At 39.6% G+C, this 22,197-nt stretch overlaps 1 protein-coding gene across 3 annotated transcripts in view; it reads right to left on the bottom strand.

The window, feature by feature from the left end:
• astn1 (astrotactin 1) overlaps nt 1–22,197 on the bottom strand; it is a 482,098-nt gene that overhangs the window by 313,494 nt on the left and 146,407 nt on the right. The window contains exons 3-5 of one of the 3 annotated variants that reach the window (XM_085377645.1): nt 20,420–20,703; nt 19,988–20,130; nt 16,397–16,546 (exon numbers count right to left, since the gene is read on the bottom strand). In XM_085377645.1, the coding sequence (XP_085233771.1) occupies nt 16,397–16,546; nt 19,988–20,130; nt 20,420–20,703 (577 nt within the window). The remainder of the gene's footprint in view (nt 1–16,396; nt 16,547–19,987; nt 20,131–20,419; nt 20,704–22,197) is intronic. The other 2 variants (XM_085377646.1, XM_085377647.1) reach the window with 2 other exon arrangements.

The raw sequence follows: 22,197 nt of genomic DNA, 5'->3' as shown, positions 1-22,197 counted from the left end.
AGAATGCACATATCTATGTTTCGCAGACATCAATATAATCCTACCCTTTCACCCATGTGCCTTAAATGTAAGACAGTAATTGGTACCCTAACTCACAGCTTCTGGTCATGTTTGAAATTGCAAGAATATTGGTCTAATGTGCTATTTGAAATGGAGAAGATTTTCGGTTGTGAATTGGAGATGGACCCTCTGTCTCTCATACTGGGCCTCCCCAGCCGGCGATTAATATCCAAGAATAATAGGAGATTGTACTGTGTTCTCACCTATGCGGCAAGGAAGAATATACTACTCCAATGGATTTATGAAAAAGTACCAACTATTAAAGGTTGGAAAAGAGTAGTGTTGGATTTAGTGCCACTGGAATATCTTACATGTATATTGCATTCAAAAACAGATCAATTCTTTAAGGTGTGGGAACCATACTTGAACTATGTGGAACCTGATGTTTCTAATATTATGTTACAAGGATTCTCTTGAGTGTTTAAACTGTAATGGAACTGAGCTGGTTTTTTTTGTTGTTGTTTTTTTGTTTTTTTGTGTGTTTAGTTATCAGTTTGTTTGTTTTATGTTTGTTTGTCTGTTTGTTTATTTTTTGGTTTTGAATTGTACACTGTATTATATTATGTAATTATGTACTATTTGTGAAAATAAAAAGGAAGGAAAAAAAAAAAGGCAAATTCTACGTTCAATTAACACTTACAAATTTACAATGAAGTATAAATTGCATGCATTGAGAGTTTGCCTGTTATACCAAATAAACTGAAGCTACAGAAATAGATTCATTTATTTATGCATTTATGTATTTTGTGTAGCAGATTTAATTTGGTATAGTCTGATCATCCTACCTCTGGTGGAAAATTTGAGATTTTAAGACACTACTAAACATTTCAGCAGCAAAAACAATCAAACCTAAACCCCGCAAAACCTTTATATGAGATCCTAGTCCCCAAAGAGCATAGACTAATGATTTAGCAGTTTCTTCTGCCCTTTTGTTGTAATTTAGTGGTGGCAATTTGATAAGATTCTACAGCACAGTATGTGACAAGATAGTTTTTGTTAACTAGTAACCAAATGCAGCAAACAAAAAAACAACAACAACAAAATAAATAAATAAATGCCATTCGATTAGATGTTTGTGTCTGTAGAGCAGATCGTGTCAGGCCAAATAGCTTTCATATCAAAAAGTGTTTGACTAAGTTATACTTTCAATGTCACAATGATACCTCACTATTAATATCTGACATGTTATATGACAGGCTTTTAATGTAAGTCTCAAAATAACAATAATGAATGTCTCTATAGAGATTGATAGACCACGTGACTTTCGCGCATAGGGCATTTGCGGGTCTTACTATTTTCCTCTATCTTTCAGTCTCCATCTGTGAAATATTTGGAATCCAGTCTTTAAGTCTGACATCACTAGCCATGTCTGGGCCCAAACTCAGCTGCAGGTCCCAAAGTCAAATGATCCCTGCAGCATTAGTGAGGGTTAAAAACTGGTCTAAATTCTTTCATCTGTAATAAAATGATCAGTGTGGCTGCTCTACCAGGTGTTACAATTAAGTTTAACAACCAGGCATCCATGAAAACAGAATTTATTATATTTAACGGAGTTAGAAGTTAGCAGGAAGTTAGCTCGCTAGCTTCCATCTAAATATAATACACCATGTACTGACTGAGGGATTTATGAAACAAATTCAAACGTACAGCTCTGCTGTCACTTCCAACATAAATGAAGACAGGAAAGTAAACAGCAGCGACGTTTGTAGGGTTACTGAAGTTTGGCTACCTGGTATATAATGATATGCTACGTGATCGCTAGCGTGACAAAGCTATGTTAGCAAAATATAAACAGTAAAGCTGGAGGACGAACGCTAACGAACTGAGTTTTTTCCACTCAATAAAAGTTAACGTGAGGGTTCCTAATGCTTAGGGGCAAATGCAATCGCATGGCAGGATGCTGTAAACCAGGGGTGCCCAATCCCGGTCCTCGAGAGCTACCGTCCTGCAGCTTTTAGATGCATCCTTGTTCCCACACACCTGAATCAAATGAATGGCTTGTTATCAGGCCTTTGCCAAACATGATGGCATGCTGAAGAGATCAAACCATTTGATTCAGCTGTGTTGGAGTAGGGATGCATCTAAAAGCTGCAGGATAGTAGCTCTCGAGGACCGGGATTGGGCAGCCCTGCTGTAAACGGACCAAACCTCAGTCAGGAGAACAACTGAGATGATCCATCCACAATATACTGCTGCATGGGCTTGGCTGTAGTTACATCGTAAGGGCTTAAAAACTGAGCTTTAAAATGATTAGCGGTAATAAAAACCGGTCTTTAAGTGATTCATCACGTCATCACTTAAAGACCGGATAGCCTACAGGCCTGGGAAAATCATTTTCTTTAGTATAATAACAGGATTTGCCCAGAACTAAATCCACCATTGTACAATCAACAGTTGGTCATCAAGGCTGATAATCCATATATGTATTCAGATGTAAACAAGAAGCACTCTGTAAGAATCAGGCTCATTAGCTTTTCTAGTGTTTGAATGCAACAGCATCATTGTTATCATTAGCCCTATCAGTGCTTTCACCGTCAAATCAAATGGCCTAAACAGCTAGACTAAGTCAAGCAATGCCATCCAATGAAAAGATACTGTCAAAATACTCATGTCTGTTATTATCCCCACGTTTGCCCTGTTATCCTGTGGGTAAGAGACAATGCTGAGGGCAAGCCTCGTTATGCATGCAGAATAGTGATGGGATTTCCGGCTCTTTTTAGAGATCCGGCTCTTTCGGTTCGGCTCACTAAAAAGAGCCGGCTCTTTCGGCTCCGAACCGGCTCTTCAGGTTGTTTTGTTGCTTTAATTAATTTATTATTAACAATAATATAAAATTATGCACAAAAGGAATTACTAACATAAAAACAAGTGGTTTTATTTATATATGTTTATATATAAATATATGCGGTGGCCCCTAGAGACAAAACACGTACAAACTCCAAAACACATTTCTAGCATGAACTGAACTTCCAAAGCAGAGCTACTAGATCACTTAAATTACACAATTGAAAGCATGTGTGTATTGTTTGTGTATTTATACACAGGCACTCATATATATATTCAAATAATTTAAAAAAAAGTTCATTTACCTGTTATTACCACACACCAAATCCGGTCGTTGGTACTTGCTGGCTTGTGTAGCCACAAGATAACAAAGGCTCAACACTGCGCCCAGCATCCTGGAGCACTTCTGTTGTCTTTTGTACGTGTTTTGAGTTTTTATGTGCTTCTGAGTTTTTATATGCTTCTGAGTTTTTACGTGCTTCGGAGTTTGTACGTGTTTTGGAGTTTGTACGTGTTTTTACGTGTTTTGGAGTTTGTACATGCTTCAGAGTTCGTACGTGATTTGAAGTTTGTATGTGCTTTGTCTCTAGGGGCCACCGTAAATATACTTTTATTTATTCACTCCACATAAAATGTAATAAATAAATCATATAATACAAAAATCAACTATTCACATTTCAAGTTTTAACTATTTAAATTTTCAGCTTTTTCCTTTCACAAATTTAAAGTGAAAAGAACACAAAACACTGCAAACCACAACACAATTAAATATAAATTATAATATGAAAACTAAAAGAACATGCACATTCTCTGTCATATGAACCTGCATGAATAAGCTTTCTCAATCCTTTAGAAAGTACATTATTGTACTTTATTGAGCCCCGTGGGGAAATTGCTCTCTGCATTTAACCCATTCACTCAGTGAAGCATTGGGCGCCCGGGGAGCAGTGTGTAGGGACGGTACCTTGCTCAGGGGTACCTCAGGGTAGCTGTTAAGGGGAATCGAACCCCCGACCTTCCGATCATGGGGCAACCACTCTACCTACTGAGCTATCCCTGCCTTTAACATCTGCAACCGAAAATAGTTGTGGATGATTACTATACCTTTCTAATGTTGTTGTCCCTGCCTCTCTTTCTCTCTCTCTGGCTCTGTTCCTGTGCTACTGAGTGTAACTACCGCCCCTCCCCCCTCTGCCCAGCGTAAAGCACAAGGCTCGCGTGCAGAGTGAAGCGGAAAAAAAGTGCGAGAGAGAGGCTGAGAGAAAGAAAAAAAAAAAAACAAAAACCATGTGACGGCTCGCGATAAGGAGCCGGCTCGCGTCGTTCACGTCAAAGAGCCGGCTCTAAGAGCCATTTCGTTCGCGAACGACCCATCACTAATGCAGAAGTACAATAACTTTAATGAAACATTAACCTTATCCAACAATTTAGACAACATTAACTTAATTATGGTGTATGGTCCATCGCTAATTAGGAATAAATTATGCACCCACTCAGCAATAACAATCATGAAATACTGATGGGGGCCGCAGGCCTGGGCCCACTCCTTTCACTCACTCTGACATCCTTTTCTCCCATTTGGCAAATCTGGCACTTTTAGTTGCTGCAGAAGTAACTCTGGAGTCCATTAAATGTGCTGACATATGGAGTGAAGGGAGACACTGGGGCATCTTCAGCAAAAATTGAATGAGTCCTTACCTTACCTGCCTTGCACATGCACCGAAGTTATCCACTGAGGACAACAATAGCTCTGTCTGTGCATATTTTATGACAAAGATGAAAATAGTTGACTAGAAACACCAACAACAGCGACTCAAAACTGCATGAAGCACATCTAATTGCCTGCTTAGACAGCCTCATTCCTATGCAGCTGGCTTTGGAGAATACTAATCTCTACCTGGAAGCACTAAAATTGTAAAATTGTGTATGTGTGTATGTATGTGTGTGTTTTGAGTGTATTAGGAAGCAGCAAATCCTTCTATTTCTTTACTAAGCTGATATTACCAATGCTGATACAACAAATATAATGTACGCAAATGGATTTTTTATTTCTTTACTTCATGCTTGCATATTCTTTTAGCTTTGCAACTAAATTGATCAGAATTAGTCCTTTCTTTTCTTTGTAGGAGCATTAAGTTCTGGTGTCAGTAGACAGGCTGACTCTGAATAAAGCAGAAGATCAGTAGATGATCAGTGGGAGATGAGCTGACTATTTGAGATATCAAAGATCTAGAGGGGTTAGATCCATCTTTTGCCACAAAACACACTTTGAATATGTACATAGAACTCCAAAATGTTAACATTACTTAGAAGTTAGGTCTCCAGCCCCTGCAGGGCTTAAACAAAAATAAAAACCATTCACAGTCACACCTACAGCCAATTTAGCCCTATTAATTTAGCTCATGCATTTCTGCGACAGAATGACTATGAAAGGAAGCTGAAGTACCTTCAGAGAGCCGAAGCAAGCAATGGGAGAGCATACGAACACCACAGAGAAAGACCTGGGTTGGCTGGTGTACTCAAATCCAAGATCTTCTTGTTGTGAGGCTTCAGTGCTAACATCAAACTGTGCATGGATAATAACTCCTCATTAAAAACTTAGTCACCGGTCACTTTAATATTTATATCTTGCTATTACTAGGTTTTAGCCCCTTTGTTTTAAATCTTTGCACAGTCCTTAGAGAGAGAGTTTGGTCCACGGTGACATGATAGCATCACACAACTGCTGCAGATTTTTCTGCTACACATTCATCATGTGAATGTTTCATTCAACCAAATCCCAACCGTGCACTATTGGACTGAGATCTACTGACTGTAAAGACCATTTGAGTACAGTGAACTTATGTTCAAGACACCAGTTAGAGTTGATTTGAGCTTTGTCACATGGCAGCTGGGCACACTGCAGTCATAAAGGGATAAACAACAGCAACAATACCCATGTAGCCTGTGTCATTTAAATTATGGTCATATGTCACTAAGAGGCCCATGGTGTGCACAACTCAGCAGAAATTGAGACTCATCAGAACAGGCAACATTTGTCCAATCTTCTGTTGAAACATCACAGAAATAACCCTTCTGTGAGTGTTGAATGACCTGGTGCTGGCAGGTCTGCTTCCCTCATGCTTTTGGACTACAGCATTTGGCACTGTAGATTGTAGCATTTTTCTGACACGGCTTGAATTACGTGCAGGTATTAAAGATACGACCACTGGCTCCAGTCATATCTATCAGATAGGAGTTTTTTTCTCCATTTAGGGCAGTATTCATCATCCGTGTTACCACTTGTGGGGGACCTCAGGGTTCACTTTTGGGGCCCATTCTGCTCTCTTTCTATATGCTTCCTTTTCGGTCCATTTTTAAAAAAAGACAACATCTCCTTTCATTGCTTTGCAGTTGACCTCAAGACAGAGTTGCCTGTACAAACCAACAGCCATATTTTATTCAGGCACTAGTGAATTATCTTAGAGATGTACAATCATGAGTGGATATAAACTTAACTGAATAAAAGTAAAACACAATTTTCATTTGAGCGACCCAACCTGTTAGATGGATATGACAGCACCACTGGTCTTTTTACCCACTTACTGTCATATGATTGCAAGGAACCTTGACTGAACCGTGACTTTTGGCAGTTCTTTATAATGTGATAAACAGATTAGCTCTGTTGTTAAGTTTCTTTCAACTCACATGACTTTAAGAGGATAATTCACGCTTTTATTATCTCTTGTCTAGAGCATTATAACTCTTTATATGTTAGCTCTGATTAGAGCTTCAAAATGCAGCAGCTCGCCTTTTGATGGTAAAGAAACAGTGTGATCACACTAAACCTACACTGACCTCCTTACACTTGGTTCTAATCCATTTCAGGATCCATTTTAAATATGTATTAATTGATTATAAGAGTCTCAATGGTTTGGTACCACCTTACTTAACAGACCTTTTGAAAACCTATATTCCTACAGTACCAGAGCCCACAGTCCACAAACCACTGGGTTTGAGTGGCACTGGGTGTGGACTTTTGCTGCTGAAGCTCATCTACTCCAACTTTCAGTGTGTTGTGCATTTAGAGATGCTTTTCTGCATAGGAGTGGATATTTAAGTTACTGATCCTATCAGCTTGAAGCAGTCTGTCCATTCTGCTCTGGTATAAACAAGGCACATTTACTCACTGGATAGTTTCTATTTTTTGGACCATACTCTTGGACCTAAACTCTAGAGTTGGTTGTGGTAGAAAATTTCACTAGAATAGCCATTTTACTCAGACCAGCATATTTATATTTATATTAAATACTTTTTAAAAAATGAATTATAAAAGTGCCCCAGGAATCTTTATGCTTTTATTGAATTGTTTGGCCCTACTGATGAGCAGCTGTTTGGAGTAATTTTTAGAACCATGTAGCCTTTACCTTTTTATATTTTTTTCTGCTGGAGTGTACTTCCTGTTGCCATGGACTTTTTCCTTCCCACTGTTGCCAAGTGCTTGCTCATAGGGTGTTGGGTGATTGTGGGGGTATCTTTCTAATATTGTTTATTCATTTATTAATTATATTATCTTTAACTTATAAATGTAAATCCCCTTGAGGTGAAAGTTGTTGTGAATTGGCTGTATGTAAATGAAACAGAATTTTGAATTGAATTCAACTGGAAAGCTGCAGGCTTAATATTTAAGTAATCAGCTGTGAGGGAAGAGTAACAGAAGTCTCATACTAAACCAAATATTAAGTGAGTATACAAATCCCTACAGTCTCATGTATACCCAAGAATCCTTTTGTTTTGAACTTTCTACCTTCAGTGTTTTCATTGTCCAAGCACTTTCTAGCTGGTCAAATGTTTATTGCAAATTTGATCAAATCCATTGACATTGGGTGGTGGGCATTTATTCTTTGTTTTAACTGTTTTATTGATAAAAGGACATGCTTAAATATTGTTCTTTTTTTCTATTTTGCTTCTCGGCTTCAGGCAGTTGTTTGCCAAAGCCATGGTGGAAGCAGCTGAGTCCAAATCAGTCAAGGTAAAACCATGATAGGAAAACAGGACAAGACCAATTTGTTTCTTCTTTAACAATTAGAAATCAAGGTGTCCCGTGTGTGTGTGTGTGTGTGTGTGTGTGTGTGCGTGTGTGTGTGTGTGTGTGTGTGTGTGCGCGTGCGCGTGTGTGTGTGTGTGTGGAATTCCAGGATAAATAGAAGTGACTGCAAGTACATGCACATGTGAACATTTTTGTTTATGTCCCTCTGTCGTATCTTTTCATTTCCAATCCTTCCTCACTGTTTGGAAAAGATTTCTGGATTACTTTGTGTGGCTAAAAGTGGGTATTTCTGGAGATTACTTTGCATCAACGAACATTACAGAATTGTTTTTAATTGGACTGAGAATAAAGCACTTGCAGTCGAGTGTGGAAGAAAGTGAGTTATGGTCTGAGGTTAACAGATTTAAGATTAAGATTTTCAAAATGACATTTTAAAAATGTCGCTGCCTCCTTCTCTTGTTTATGATAATGGGATAATGTCTCCCAGTTTCATCAACCGTATCCTCTCTCTCTCTCTGCATTTCCAATATTCTTTTGTCTGTTATTACACAGGACAATATCACAGCTTGTCCAGGCACAGGTGAACATGGGAGGCATGGGTGTTTGTGCTGACAATGTGAGTGCAAAATTAAAAAATAAATAAATGTATGGTAGAAAAAGACAATAATAAGAGAGATCTGCATCGTTGTGAGATTTCACACGCTCCTGCTAACTTTGTTTTATTTATTGTTCGCAGTCCAATAATCTCCCAGGAAATGTTTATATCTATGACTCATTTTATGCCTCTTGTTTTCCAATGCTACTTTTATAACACTGCTGTATTCTGCACTCTATTATTGATAACTTTTGTCCAACGAGGTGAAAATGTCTCATAGTCCTCTAGAGTTTTCCAAAGGGCATTCATGATGTTGTCAATGATTAAACCTGTGGTGGCATTCAGTGACTCACTATGGATTCTTGTGAATACTAGAATAGTGAGAGATAAACATTTAGAGAGAAAAGACATCCACAGCAGGGAACTGAGCACACAGTGCTGCAATGACTTGAACACATAATGCCTCATTGTCAGACCTCATTTTTACTGAAGGATAAATCTGGCATATGCACTACTGGTCAAAAGTTTGGACTCACTTTCTCATTTCATAATTTTTCATTATTTTCATGAGTATTTACATTGCAGGCATCAAAACTATGAATGAACACATAAGGAATTATGTAGTAAACAAAAAAGTGTGCAATAACTCAAAACATGTTTTAGATTTTAAATTCTTCAAAATAGCCACCCTCTGCTTTCATTACTGCTTTGCACACTCTTGGCTTTTGACTACCACATGAAGCTCGATGAGCTTCTTGGTCAAATAGCCCGTACACAGCATGGAGGTGTGTTTGGGGTCATTGTCCTGTTGAAAGATAAATGATGGTCTAAGTAAACGCAAACCAGATGGGATGGCATGCCGCTGCAGGATGCTACCGTAGCCATGCTGGTTTAGTGTGTCTTCAATTTTGAATAAATCCCCAACAGTGTCACCAGCAGCTGGTAGAGATGTGTCTGTTATTGGAACATTTATTTGGGCTCTGATTCAAGGTGATGTTAACTTGCTATTTCTGAGGCTGGGGACTCGGATGAATTTATCCTCAGCAGCAGAGGTGACTCTTGGTCTTCCTTTCCTGGGGTGTCCTCATGTGAGCCGTTTCGTTGTAGCACTTGATGGTTTTGGCGCTATACTTGGGGACACATTCAACGTTTTAGCAATTTTACAGACTGACTGACGTTCAGTTCAGGTAAAAATGGACTGTCATTACTCTTTACTTAGCTGATTGGCTCTTACCATAAAATTAATTCTAACAGTTCTCAAATAAGGCTGTCAGCTGTGTACCAACCAGATTTCTGCACAGCATAACTGATGGTCCCAATCCCATTAAGAAGGCAAGAAATTCCACAAATGAAAAGCCACACCTGTGAAGTGAAACCATTTCAGGTGACTACATCATGAACATCACTGAGAGAAGGCCGAGGGTTTGCAGCGCTGTCAACAAAGCAAAGGGTGGCTACTTTTTAGGAATATAAAACATAGAACATATTTAGAGTTATTTATCCATTTTTTTCTTTTCTACATAATTGCATATATCTTCCTCCATATGTTTGATGTCTTCAGTATGTGTATACAATGTAGAAAGTAGTAAAAAATAAAGAAAAAACTATCAAATTAGAAGGTGTGCCCAAACCTTTGTCTGGTAGTGTGAATATATAACTCAATCCCCCACATATGGATGCTGGAGTGCCTAGATCAGGGGTCCCCAATCCCAGTGTCATGGTCCTGGGTCTTTTGACCCAGCATTTTAAGTTTGAGTTTATTTTGTTCATTAGGTTATCTAAGTTCATTTGGTTATTAGACTCCTTGTGTTTTCTTCCCCTGTATTTAAGCTTCCCCTCACCCTTCGTGTTTCATGCTGCGTGTCTTATGTTATCAAGTTTGTATTATCATGCATAAGTGTTTCTAGTTCTTATTATTTCCCCCTCGTGTTTCCAACCATGTTAAATCTCCCCTGCTCTTCATGCGTTTCATGTCTGTGTCTTACATTGTCAAGTTCTGGTTGTCGTGTCTAAGTCTGCATGTTTTCTGTTTTATTTTGAAAAGGGGTCTTGTGTTCTGTGCTCATGCGGTTAGTTTTACTCTTGCCTGTGCATCATTATGTTTATCCTAGTCAGCTGTTTCCTCATGTGTCTCCACTTCCCCTAATCACCTCCTGTGTATTTAAGTCCTCTGTTTTCAGTGTGTGATTGTCAGGTCGTCTGTTGTCCATGCCATGCCATGCTTCCAAGTTTCTTGTCTAGGTTTTTCTTATTGTTTGTTTAGATTCCCCAGTTTAGGTTTGTGTTAATTTTGCTTCAGTTTGCCTTGCCCTTTGTTTGTACCTTTTCTACCAGCCATATTAAACGGCTCACCTTTTGTTAACATTCAAGTTTTGTTCCCTGTTCCTTGGAGTCTGCATTTTGGGTCCTTTTTTCAATTCATACAGTCTGCCCTCGCCAGACTGTGACACCCAGTCCATGAGGGCCGGTGTCCCTGCAGGTTTTAGATCTCACCCTGGGTCAACACACCTGAATCACAAGTTTAGTTCATTACCAGGCCTCTGGAGAACTTCAAGACATGTTGAGAAGGTCATTTATCCATTTAAATCAGCTGTGTTGGATCAAGGACACATCTAAACTCAATAGAAATGTGTTGAACAACACTAGAGGCAGGACTTTAAGCCAGTAGCACAAGTCACCATCAAGTCTGCCAAGTGGTCTGTCCCCACTGCTAGTCAGAAGTCAGAAATGAGGGGATTGCACTACCAGAAGGCAACATTGCAGACATCGAGGACAGCTACGTGTACCAATCCCACAGCCAGATGGAAACCACGAAGAGGTCACTAGGAAAGCCACAACCACCAAATACCTGCAAAGAGTCAGGCAAGTGCTGAGGAATCAGCTGAATAGAAAGAACAAGATCTGGGCTATCTTCACCTACGCCCTTCCACTGAACAGGTACCCTGCTGGGATTATAAACTGGCCAACGGAGGAGACAGAAGCAACTGGCATCAAGGCAAGAAAGCTCCTTACCATGGAGGGGTTCACCCCAAATCTAGCACCCTGAGACTGGACACTAAGTGAAAGGAAAGGAGGCAGAGGAGTGGTGAGTGTCAGAACCACTGCCCAGGATAAGACAACAAACATCAATCAGTACATTAGGAAGATGGCTAAAACTGACTGTGTGATTACTGAATACCTCAGGCAGCAGGAACCCAAGAAAGAGGAGCAAGGAGAAAAACCATCATTGACGGCGACAGAGGAAGTGGCTAACATCCAAAACCAGTGGCTGGACAAAGCTGGACTGAAGGACAGCACAGAGGCACTAATCATGGCAGCACAGGAACAAGCTCTGAGCACAAGATCCATAGAAGCTGGAGTCTACCACACCAGGCAAGACCCCAGGTGCAGGCTGTGTAAAGATGCTCCTGAGACACTCCAGCACATAACAGCAGGGTGCAAGATGCTAGCAGGCAGGGCATACATGGAACGCCATAACCAAGTAGCTGGCATAGTGTACAGGATCTGTGTCGAGTATGGCCTGGAAGTCACGAGGTCAAAACGGGACATGGCCCTCAAGGTGGTCAAGAATGACTGAGCTAAGATCCTGTGATACTTCCAGATACAGCCAGACAAACTGGTGATGGGTAACCAACCGGGTATAGCAGTGGTGGACAAGCAGAGGAAAACGGCTGTAGTGATAGATGTAGCTATACCGAATGACGGCGGTATTGGGAAGAAGGAACATGAGAAGCTGGAGAAGTGCCAATGACTGAGAGAAGAACCTGAGAAGCATTCGGAGCACTCAGTGCAGTGACCTCCAAGGTAGGCGAGTGGCTCCAGCAGATCCCAGGAACAACATACGAGATCTCTGTCCAGAAGAGCAGTCCTAGAAACAGCAAAGATACTGGGCAGGACCCTCACGCTCCCAGGCCTCTATATCCTCCTTTACATTTTTAGTGAAATGCATTTTCGCTCCTACAAAACATCTTACAAAGATGCCCATATAATGAGACACAGTACTTGGAGAGGGCTTAGCCTTTTGGGTTCCAAGAGCATTTTCTGGTTACTAGTGTGGTGAACCAATATTCAGTCATTTGTCTGAAAAGAAGCAATGATGGGAAAACAAGAAAATAAATGAAAAAAACATGTTGATATGTTGTTTACAAATACAATTACCGTAGGTCACAAGTAAATGAGATCTCAGAGAAAATGTATTTCAGCTGATGCAGGTGTGATTGGTAAAAGACAGGGATTTTTTTCAATGCGAGTAACCACAAGCATATTAAAGTCAAATTGAAATTCAAGTTTTACAAAAAAAATCATCAATGTTTTGTTAATTCCTTTTGTCAATTCCTTTTTATAACAAAGGTTTTATACTTTTATACACAGCAAATCCAGCATGTCCAAATTAACACTGTCGGATTTGATTTCAACACTATTAAAGTGTCTATATGGGTCCACACCAGAGAGTGTTAATTTAACTCTTTTTGGAGAGTTGGTACGTTAACTCTGATTTAGTGTTAAACACCAAATCTGTCTGGAGTTGATAATTTAACACTTGGTGTTAAGAGTTTATATATTAACTCTCAAAGAGTATTTTAGTTTAACTACGTAAGAGTTATCTTCTAATTCATTCTAAAAAGCTGGAATTTTACTGTTCTGAACTTCTAGAAATTTCTTTTGGAAATAAACATTTACTAAAAAGACGCAATGGTTTTTGAAAAACATTTATTCTGAACTGTGCACCACAATTTCAAAACATTTTCTGAAAGATGTAACAGTGTACATGTTCTCACTTTCATTAGAATTTTGTTTATCAAAAGGTCTGACATGGTAAATGCAAATAACAGCGTTCTCATCACTTATTTCTTCAATACAATATGCATGTCCTTCATTCATCACTTTGTGGAACTTCAACGCACTTCTGCTCTCCCCCATATTCCATCTTCACAAGCATATCCTGTGTGGAGATCGAATAAAAATTAGTTGACACTAATTAATGGCACAAATAATCCAGTAAACAATTGCAGCACAGTAAAAAAAAAAGGAATCCTTTTTGAGCCATTACTTGTGTAAAGTATTTTCCCAAAAGACAAAGACACAGGCAACAGGTAATACTGAACTAAATGTAAAACCTCAACCTTTTTCATTTTTACCTAAACCGTGTGCACAAAACTCTGGAGGGATCTAAATGCTACCGTGGAATCCAGTCAGGACGTCTGCTACTGCTGTTTGCTCGTGTTTTTTTATTTTTTTATGGGCGATCGTTTTCAGGCTTCAAGCAGCACCATTATACCAACATTTCACATTCTAGACATTGTTTTAGGTGTATTTGACCAAACGTTTGACTGAAAATTCACATGCAAGCTTTTTTTTCAAGGCTGTGGTATTTGCCCGCAAACAATACCTTTCAGCTAGCTAAAACAGAATATTATGCTATCAGCGAGCAACATGGCTAATGCCTTTCACACAACTTTGTCTCAACTCCAAAGAGCCACAGAAGTAAAAGCTCATAATAATAATTGAAACAATCTTTGAAAGAATGACTTACCAAGCATGGCAAACAACTCAAATATGTAGAGCAAAATGTTCTGAAACGGCTTCACTTCAGCTTCGATTGGAGCCGTGCTGGGGGCGGAGTCTGTGAATTTACTCTGTTGGTGTCATAGCCCCTCTAGGAGTTCAGAGTTAAGAGGTCAAGAGTTAATGTTTCCATTGTAACACCTCCAGATTTGACAGAGAAACACTCATTTTTAACACTCGATTTTAACTACTATCATTTTACACCTCAGAGTTACATTAAAAGAATGTGACTCTACTTAGAGTAAAATTAACTCTACTTTTGCAAGGAGACTATTAACACCAAAAAATTTAACACTTTTGAATTTGCTGTGTACTAATTGTGCGTTCATGCATGTTTTTGTGATACTGACTGACAAATCTTATTAAAACATCACTGTTAGGCCAGCATTGTTAGCAGCACCATGTTAGCAGCTACCATTTCTGTGGCTACTTGCATTAACATGTATTATGCTTTGAATGTTGAGGTTACATGAAAACATTTATTTGAACTTCCCAAGTCTGACTTTAGCTTTTGTAGAGGAAACCATTAACAAAGGCAATCTGATACTAAATCTCTTTGCTTTCAATGAACAGGAGCGGCTGATCACTCTAATAACATTGAAACTGAACAACACTGAAAAAACAACATCTAATTGGAATTTAAGAAGCTTGGAAAGAAATGTGACTGGACTTCTTTAAGTCAGCTCTCATCCGAGAAGCTTCCTCACTTCTAAGACCAAATAGTGGGGAGTTCAGGGTTTTTTGCACTAGTGGGAGTTGTCCCTGAAGATTGTTGTTGACCCACTATAGATCACTTGCCTCATCGCATGAGCCAAGGTGTAAAAAAGGGTGTGAGTCATTAGCAGCAGAGGTTTCGGGTGTGCGTGGGTGTTAAGACGTCTGGAAAGGGATCTCAAAACTTAGTTTCGTAAGCCACCACCTCTGTTCAAAGATGGTCGTTCACATACATTCACATGGACATAGATGGCTTCTTTCACTGCTCTTTCAAACCATCTGTCCTCTCTGTCCAAAATATGAACACTGGCATCCTCGACAGAGTGACCTGTGTCCTTTAGATGCGGATGTACAGCTGAGTCTTGTCCTGTCGAGGTGGCTCTTCCATGTTGTGCCATGTGTTTATGAAGTGGCTGTTTGCCACTTTGCTTTCCAAGCTCCTTAAATTACCATGACCTGGATGACTGAAAACCTACACAGACATCTACTGGCAACCAATACTCACCTTAGCTAGCTAGGAAAACTTCATTTTTACAAAGTCCAATTGCAACGTAAAACAATTTGTCCGTCTATTCTCTATTATTGTTTATGTCCTATTACTTGTTATTAAAAAATAAAACAATTTTTACTCCTTGCCTTGCATCTGTAAGTGACCACTGCCTGGACTTGACAGAGCAGTATCATATTATCATATCAAGTGTGTCTGGATGTTATCTGGTAAAACTCAATAATATTGAAGTCTGTTTTATTCCTGTGAACACTGTGAGTGTGTAACACGGATGCATTGAGAAAAATTGGATAATGAAGTGAAAGTCAATAATTTATGTGATCACTTGAGTGAAGATTTTTTTGCATTATGAATTACTAAAGCTCCAGGAACAGAGCTAGGCTGTGCAGCAATTTGGCAATTATATGCAAATTGCTACAGAATGAAAAAAAAATAAAACAACTATTGACCACTGAAAAACATTAGCAGCAAGTAGTGAGTAGTGGCACTTTCTCTGCTGATAAATATACTCAAAATGTCTAGTCGGCTTACTCCACCACATTTAGGACTTGATTTCACTGCACCGACAGATTCTGAAGATAGAAACCATTTGTGTTTATGCTTGTTTCCCTAAAGCCTTGGTTTAAGGTTATTATGATTTTTTAAAGCCTCTGAACTGCATTAACTAAACTAGACACATAACTGCCATGCAGGACCTATCTTGTATAAAAAGCACAGATTACACCAGCGTTCATGGTAATACTTTGTGTTCTGCTTCTTCTTTTCACAGAGATGTGAATGAGATGTCCACACAGTATGTTATTAGTATAAGCAACAATTAAAAACTGTACATTCATTCTGTAGCTTATATTATCGTACACAAAAAGGGGAGAGAGGAGAAGAATTAAAGTTTCAGGTTGGCTTTACTGTCTGGAGGGCCATGTCAAGTATGTCAAGTCATGTGAAAACCTTTTCTTTCAAATGTAACTGCCTTCATAAAGTCCCCAGGCTGCCACCTGACAGGATCAGTGTACACATGTAACGATACAACAATGTCCAGCTAATGATCTGATGCTGCTAGTAGTCCTGGAGAGGACTCATGGATTGGTGGTGTTGATGTTATCTGCTGTCTGTGCCAAATCCATGGCAGAGATTGACTCACCGCGGGTGTTGCTGGAGAGACGTTTGCGTTGGCTGGTGGAGGTATTGTGGGGAAGCAGGGTGTTCTGCTGGTGGTTGCTATCGATGGGACTCGTGGCAATGATGTTGTCCTTGTATTTGTTCATTAGCGCCAACTTGGTGTTGTCACTCACTGCAGATAAGAAGAATGATTTCTTAAATGTAAGCTAGGAGACGTACCAACCTTAAAGCTTCCTAAAGTCACGTGTTTTATATTTGACACATGAGTTTGAGGTGGAAGGTTCAATAAACACTCTTTTTTGTTTAATTGAATTTTTGGGCAAAGAGTTAAAATGAGAAAGCACCCACTTCGAAAAACATTTTTGTTTCTTTGCTTTGGCTTGACGTGGCAAGCATAAAGTATTACCAATACTAAGAAAGAAAATCCAGGATGTTGTTTGCTGTACCAGAAGTCAAACAGGCAAAATTAAAGACAGACAAAAGCTGGCATGAAATGAAAACTTATTAAGGCATTAGACAGAGCCCATTTAAGCCTCAGAGGGAAAAATTATCTATTTCTGTAAATATTAAGAGCTGAAGTTCCATGGAAACACTAAAAATCATATATTACTGCAGATATGTGACTGTCATGCTATTTAGTCACAGACACTGTTTGTCATGGTAGCTGTAATTTTCTGCCAATGTCAGTATGTCCTCCACTTTGTTCCAGTTTAAAAAAACAAAAACACACACACATCTGTGTCATGGATTCGGATTAAACTTAATTCAGGATCTCTGTGGATGATGTTTTCAGAGCCACTACTAAGCTTTGTCTCACCATAATTTCTAAAATATGTGTGCATTAGCTTAGAGAATTGCAAAATAGCAAAAAGAAATGAGCGAAAGCATGAATTATTAACAAAAATAAACAAATCCATCAGTATTTTAAAACGTCGCTTGCAGACGTCTAGTATGTGGTATATTTTCTAATACATGCCATTGTATTCAATAATTAATAAACCCAACTAGTTTTTTCAGTATATTTGTCCATCTCAGTGTAATTCAAACTACCGTAATTGTCGGGCTATAAGCACCAGCTTTGAACCCTGCGGCTTTTAGTCAGGTGCGGCTTTTCTATGGATTGTCCATGATTGTTGTCATATCGTAAGAGGATTTGTTTTGTTTGTTCTGCTGTTGTACGGCACTACGTTGCCTGGCGGAAGGATCGGGGTTCAAGAGTGGTATGTTAGTCACATGTCCGTCCGCCAGGCAACGTAGTGCCGTACGAAGTAGCGCGAAAAACAAACTTCAAAGTAGCGCTACGCGTTCAGCGGGAGGCGTGGATGATGAGCGGCGATAAACTTGCGAAAAGCAAGTTATGCCCAACTCCACCGGTGGATTCTGACAGCGTGGAAAAGTGTGAAAACATCCACGATCACTAACGGATTTCTAAGGGCTGGACTGCTGCATGATGGAGAGGAGGACACCGCCACGGCCCTTCAGAGGGTGTTCGACTCTGACAACGAGGATTTCTTTGGTTTTGTAAGTGACAACGAAGGAGAGAAGCGGAGAGTGGATGACGAAGCCATCCTGAGCCTGTTTGTATCCGACACTGGAGGAGAGGACTTTGGTGGTTTTAGAGCGCAGGAAGAAGAGAAAGATGGTGAATGACTGACTTTTCTTCTTGTTAAAGCCGTGTCGCTGCACCTGAGCCTAAAAGGTAGTACGAATCTATTGTTCTGGTGTGCTGTAGGTTACTGTTATGTACTACATGTGCAAATATGTACCCATAACTTGTTTTTCAAAAATATTAATAAAAGGGGTGTGTCTCCAAACAGCCATCTCTTTCCTGACAATTCGCTTTGTGCATATTCTCTTACATATGATGAGTCAACATTGAAACACCTGCGGCTTTTAGTCAGGTGCGGCTAATGTATGTACAAAACAGGATTTTCCCCTGATTTTAGCTTGTGCGGCTAATATTCAGGTGCGCTTTGTAGTCTGGGAAATACGGTAATAAATAATGACACAAAATGTCTTAATAACAATAAACTACAGATAATTTAACACGTATTTCTCTATTATTAATGTCTTTTTTTAAAAATATGGAAACAATAAAATGTTGCAATTGTGCAAAAGAAAAATCTTTATGAAAATTTTGATATTTTAAAGAAATAAAGTTTTATTTCAAAACATTTAAATGAGACATTTGGTAGAACAACTGTAGCCGCACTACCAGGTACAGTAAACTGTAAGACAAGATTATTTTGAAGAAGTACAAAGTGCACAAGTGACAACAGACACGAAATACCCCAGACATCTTGTTTTTCATTTGTTTATGTATGTGTACCTACTACATTATACATAGAGCAGAGAAAAGGTCAGAGGAGCCAAAACACATTTACTGAAATTCATTATTTTAAGTCTAAATTCAAATGTTATTTTCTGAGTGACCTCTCTGATGTTCACGCTATTTACTATTCCATGCATGAGCTGCTGTCTCCATTTTTTATTTCTCTAGTTCATTGCGTTACACATCTTAAATGCATTATGCACAGGATTACTCTGCTCCATAAGCGCTGGGGTGGAGCGGTTTGGATTTTACAAGAGCACAGCTATAAGAGATCTGATGAATCCGAGTGGTGACTCTCTCCTTAGTTGAAATTCAGAGGCTGTACCTTCATCACAACTGCTCCACTTCATGAAGTAATTCTCATGGGAGTGGTGCTCAACTCCAAAGTCCACCAATTATGAAAAATGCTTTCTCTAAAACATAAAATCCAGATTTCTTGGCAGGTACGTGGCTCCATAATTATGTCAGTGGTGACAAAAATACTGTTTAAAGTTTTTATATTTATATGTGATCTGCATCCTACATGGGTCACACAGCTGATGTTATTCTACTAACTGTAGAAACAAGTGAACAAGATGCCTTATGTTTGTGGATTTTACACAGGCAAAACATTTCCACCATGCATGTTTGTGAAAATGTTTTTTTATCCTCTATCATTCCCTCCAAATTCATTTAGATAATTACTTCTAACCTATGAGAGAAAATAAAACTTAAGTGTTTTAATTAAAAATCCAATTAATTTTTCATTTATTTCACTCTGCAATTGCTGCAACTGAGTTTGTGCAATACACAAACATAACCCCCTTTGACGCATTGTCTTGTAACTTAGAAAACCGTATGGCTGAGGAGGAGGAAAAACAAATGCATTAATAAGATGGGTAGATGAACATCTGCAATAAAATGTAACTGCTTTATGACTATAAAAGATAACATTTCATAGCAACATGGAGTCTCAACCTCTATCATTACTTAGAAAAATGCACAGTGTCAGATGAAAACAAACAAAGAAACATCTCCGGCTTGGAGCTACGCTTGTCTCTCGTTTGGTAGGACATGAAATTATCTGTGTTTATCTGCTGAAAATGAGTAACAGCATAAGATGAAATAAAACAATAAATACTCTTTAATGCTAAATACCAATAACAGCCAATAAGCCGATGACCCTAAAGTCAAGGTAAATGATCTGTACTTCTAATTATCATGAGAAATATTGTTCAGTGCACTTGTTCTTTAGGTCGCGTGTCTTTTCTGACCTGGCTGTTTGTGCATCTTTCAGCTTACCAGGTGCGAGGTCCATATTATTCTTGTCATTACAGCCCTGGAGCGAGTCCAGGGTACGGGTGACTTGGCTGGCAAATTCCTCCCCACCATTCATGCACTCCCGCTGCAGATGGTGACGCAGGTCGGTAATGTCATACTCATACCTGGGGATGTAGTTGAAATCAATTAGCGAAATCATTATCAGGCTTGTCTAAATTAGAATAAATGTCACAAGTGGCTAATGTGTGACGCAATGTACTGATAAAGGCATCAAAACACATTACAGGCTAATACAATAAAACCAAGTGTGTTGTGTACAGGCTGATTTGTGGAAGCAGCTGTCTATATTCAGGCAATATTAGGCTCTGCTTGTGTAGCATGGAATTAACAAGATACTGTTATTCAACTCAGCAATGTGTACGCATGCTGTGTGCTTATATTTAGGGCTTGAGCTCTAACCATCCCACATCCAAACCCTGCTTGTACCCATCCAAAATCGGTGTCTCCCGGATACTGAGGGTACCGCTGGAGTTTGGACCCTGACCCCGGGAGTTCCTCAAGCTCTCGCGTGCCTGGCCTCCCATCAGCACTGATGGGATGTAGTGGATCTCATTAGCTGCCTCAGCACTCGCGCTCTTCTGGGGCTGAGGGATGCGGCGGCGTTTACACCAGCGTCTGCGAGTGTAGAGGATCAGGACCAGGCAGAGGATGGACAGCAGAAGGGCAATCATCCCGCCCTGAGGGGAGGAGGGTGGCATTTGGAGGAGAGACAGAAAAAAAAAAGGGGGAGAGGAGACAGAAGCGGAGAGAGAGAAAGCAGTGTGAGTCAAAGGCGAGAACAGAGTCAGAAAATCTTGCCAATAGAATACGGATCAAAGTCAAAGTCGCGATGCCAACAGCAACATTTGAAAAAGGTTGCAGCGACAGTTTACTGTCTTGAATTACGCCTACAGTGTTTTTACATGACACCAGCTCTCTGAAACATTCCTCTACTTTGCTTCAAGGTGAAACGGAAGCAGAATACGCCTTTTATCTTCATTTGATTAAACTAATCTTAACTCATGGCAACATTTTAAGTGCTGAGATTTTTTCTTAAATTTAAAAAATGCACTTATTCATGTTGTTGCATGTGTCATACCTCAACACATGTGTGGAGATAGGCACAACAGTTTGGCTCTGCGTAATAATCCAACCCTCTAATTAAAATGTTCCATCTCATTAGGTCAACACAAAAGTCAGAAAATCATACGCTGTGGTTTTATGGAGTACATGCCAAACAGTCTTGCCCAGGAGCAGCACCTTCAGCCCTCACATTGATGAAGAACATTACATTTTCCAATACAGGTTGCATTTGTTTGTACTGTATAAATTGCATATGCTGCAAAATGTAGACTGCTTGTGCATGCTTATGTTTTCATATGATTAAGGTCTTTGACAATTAACTGAATTTTTGGCACGGTGGTTAGCACTGTTGCCGCACAGTAAGAAGGTCCTGAGTTCAATTCCACCATCAGGCCGGGGTCTTTCTGTGTGGAGTTTGCATGTTCTCCCCGTGTTTGCGTGGGTTCCCTCCGGGTACTCCGGCTTCCTCCCACCGTCCAAAGACATGCAGCTTGTGGGGATAGGTTAATTGGATAATACAAATTGCCACTAGGAGTGAATGTGAGTGTGAATGGTTGTCTGTCCCTATGTGTTAGCCCTGCGACAGACTGGCGACCTGTCCAGGGTGTACCCCGCCTTTCGCCCTATGACAGCTGGGATAGGCTCCAGCGCCCCCCGCGACCCTGAAAAGGATAAGCGGAAGCGAATGGATGGATGGATGGGAACCAGTTTTGTCTATTAACGGTCTATTACCCTTCAATTTGAGATCACATTTGACTAAAACTGTGTTTTTTTGCCAGCACAAAAAGGACTGGTTTGTTCTGACCAATACTCAGAACACTGGGAAAGATGATGCAGATCTAAGACGGAGAATTCTAGAATATATACAAATCTGTTAGGAAGTCAGTAAGTACAGTGTACGTGTGATGTTTTAGGATCAATGCTTTTAAAAACAATGTAATGCTGGTGACCACCCGTAGTATGAACTTGAAAATCGCTTCACTGTGAAGTGATCATATTCACAAGATTATCAGAAAACCTGACCTCTGACTTTGAGTTTGAGGTCACCACGATTTAAACTTTTCCTACTTTTTAGCAGATGCTACTATGGCATCAATTTGACAGTGCAA

This window comes from Diplotaxodon limnothrissa, linkage group LG18 (assembly GCF_057381915.1).
Source record: "Diplotaxodon limnothrissa isolate DT_005_m linkage group LG18, D_limnothrissa_male_GT1.1, whole genome shotgun sequence".
In the NCBI taxonomy this organism is placed as follows: domain Eukaryota; kingdom Metazoa; phylum Chordata; class Actinopteri; order Cichliformes; family Cichlidae; genus Diplotaxodon; species Diplotaxodon limnothrissa.
The sequence above is the reverse complement of the archived record's forward strand: the minus strand, read 5'-3'. Positions and strand labels throughout refer to the sequence as shown.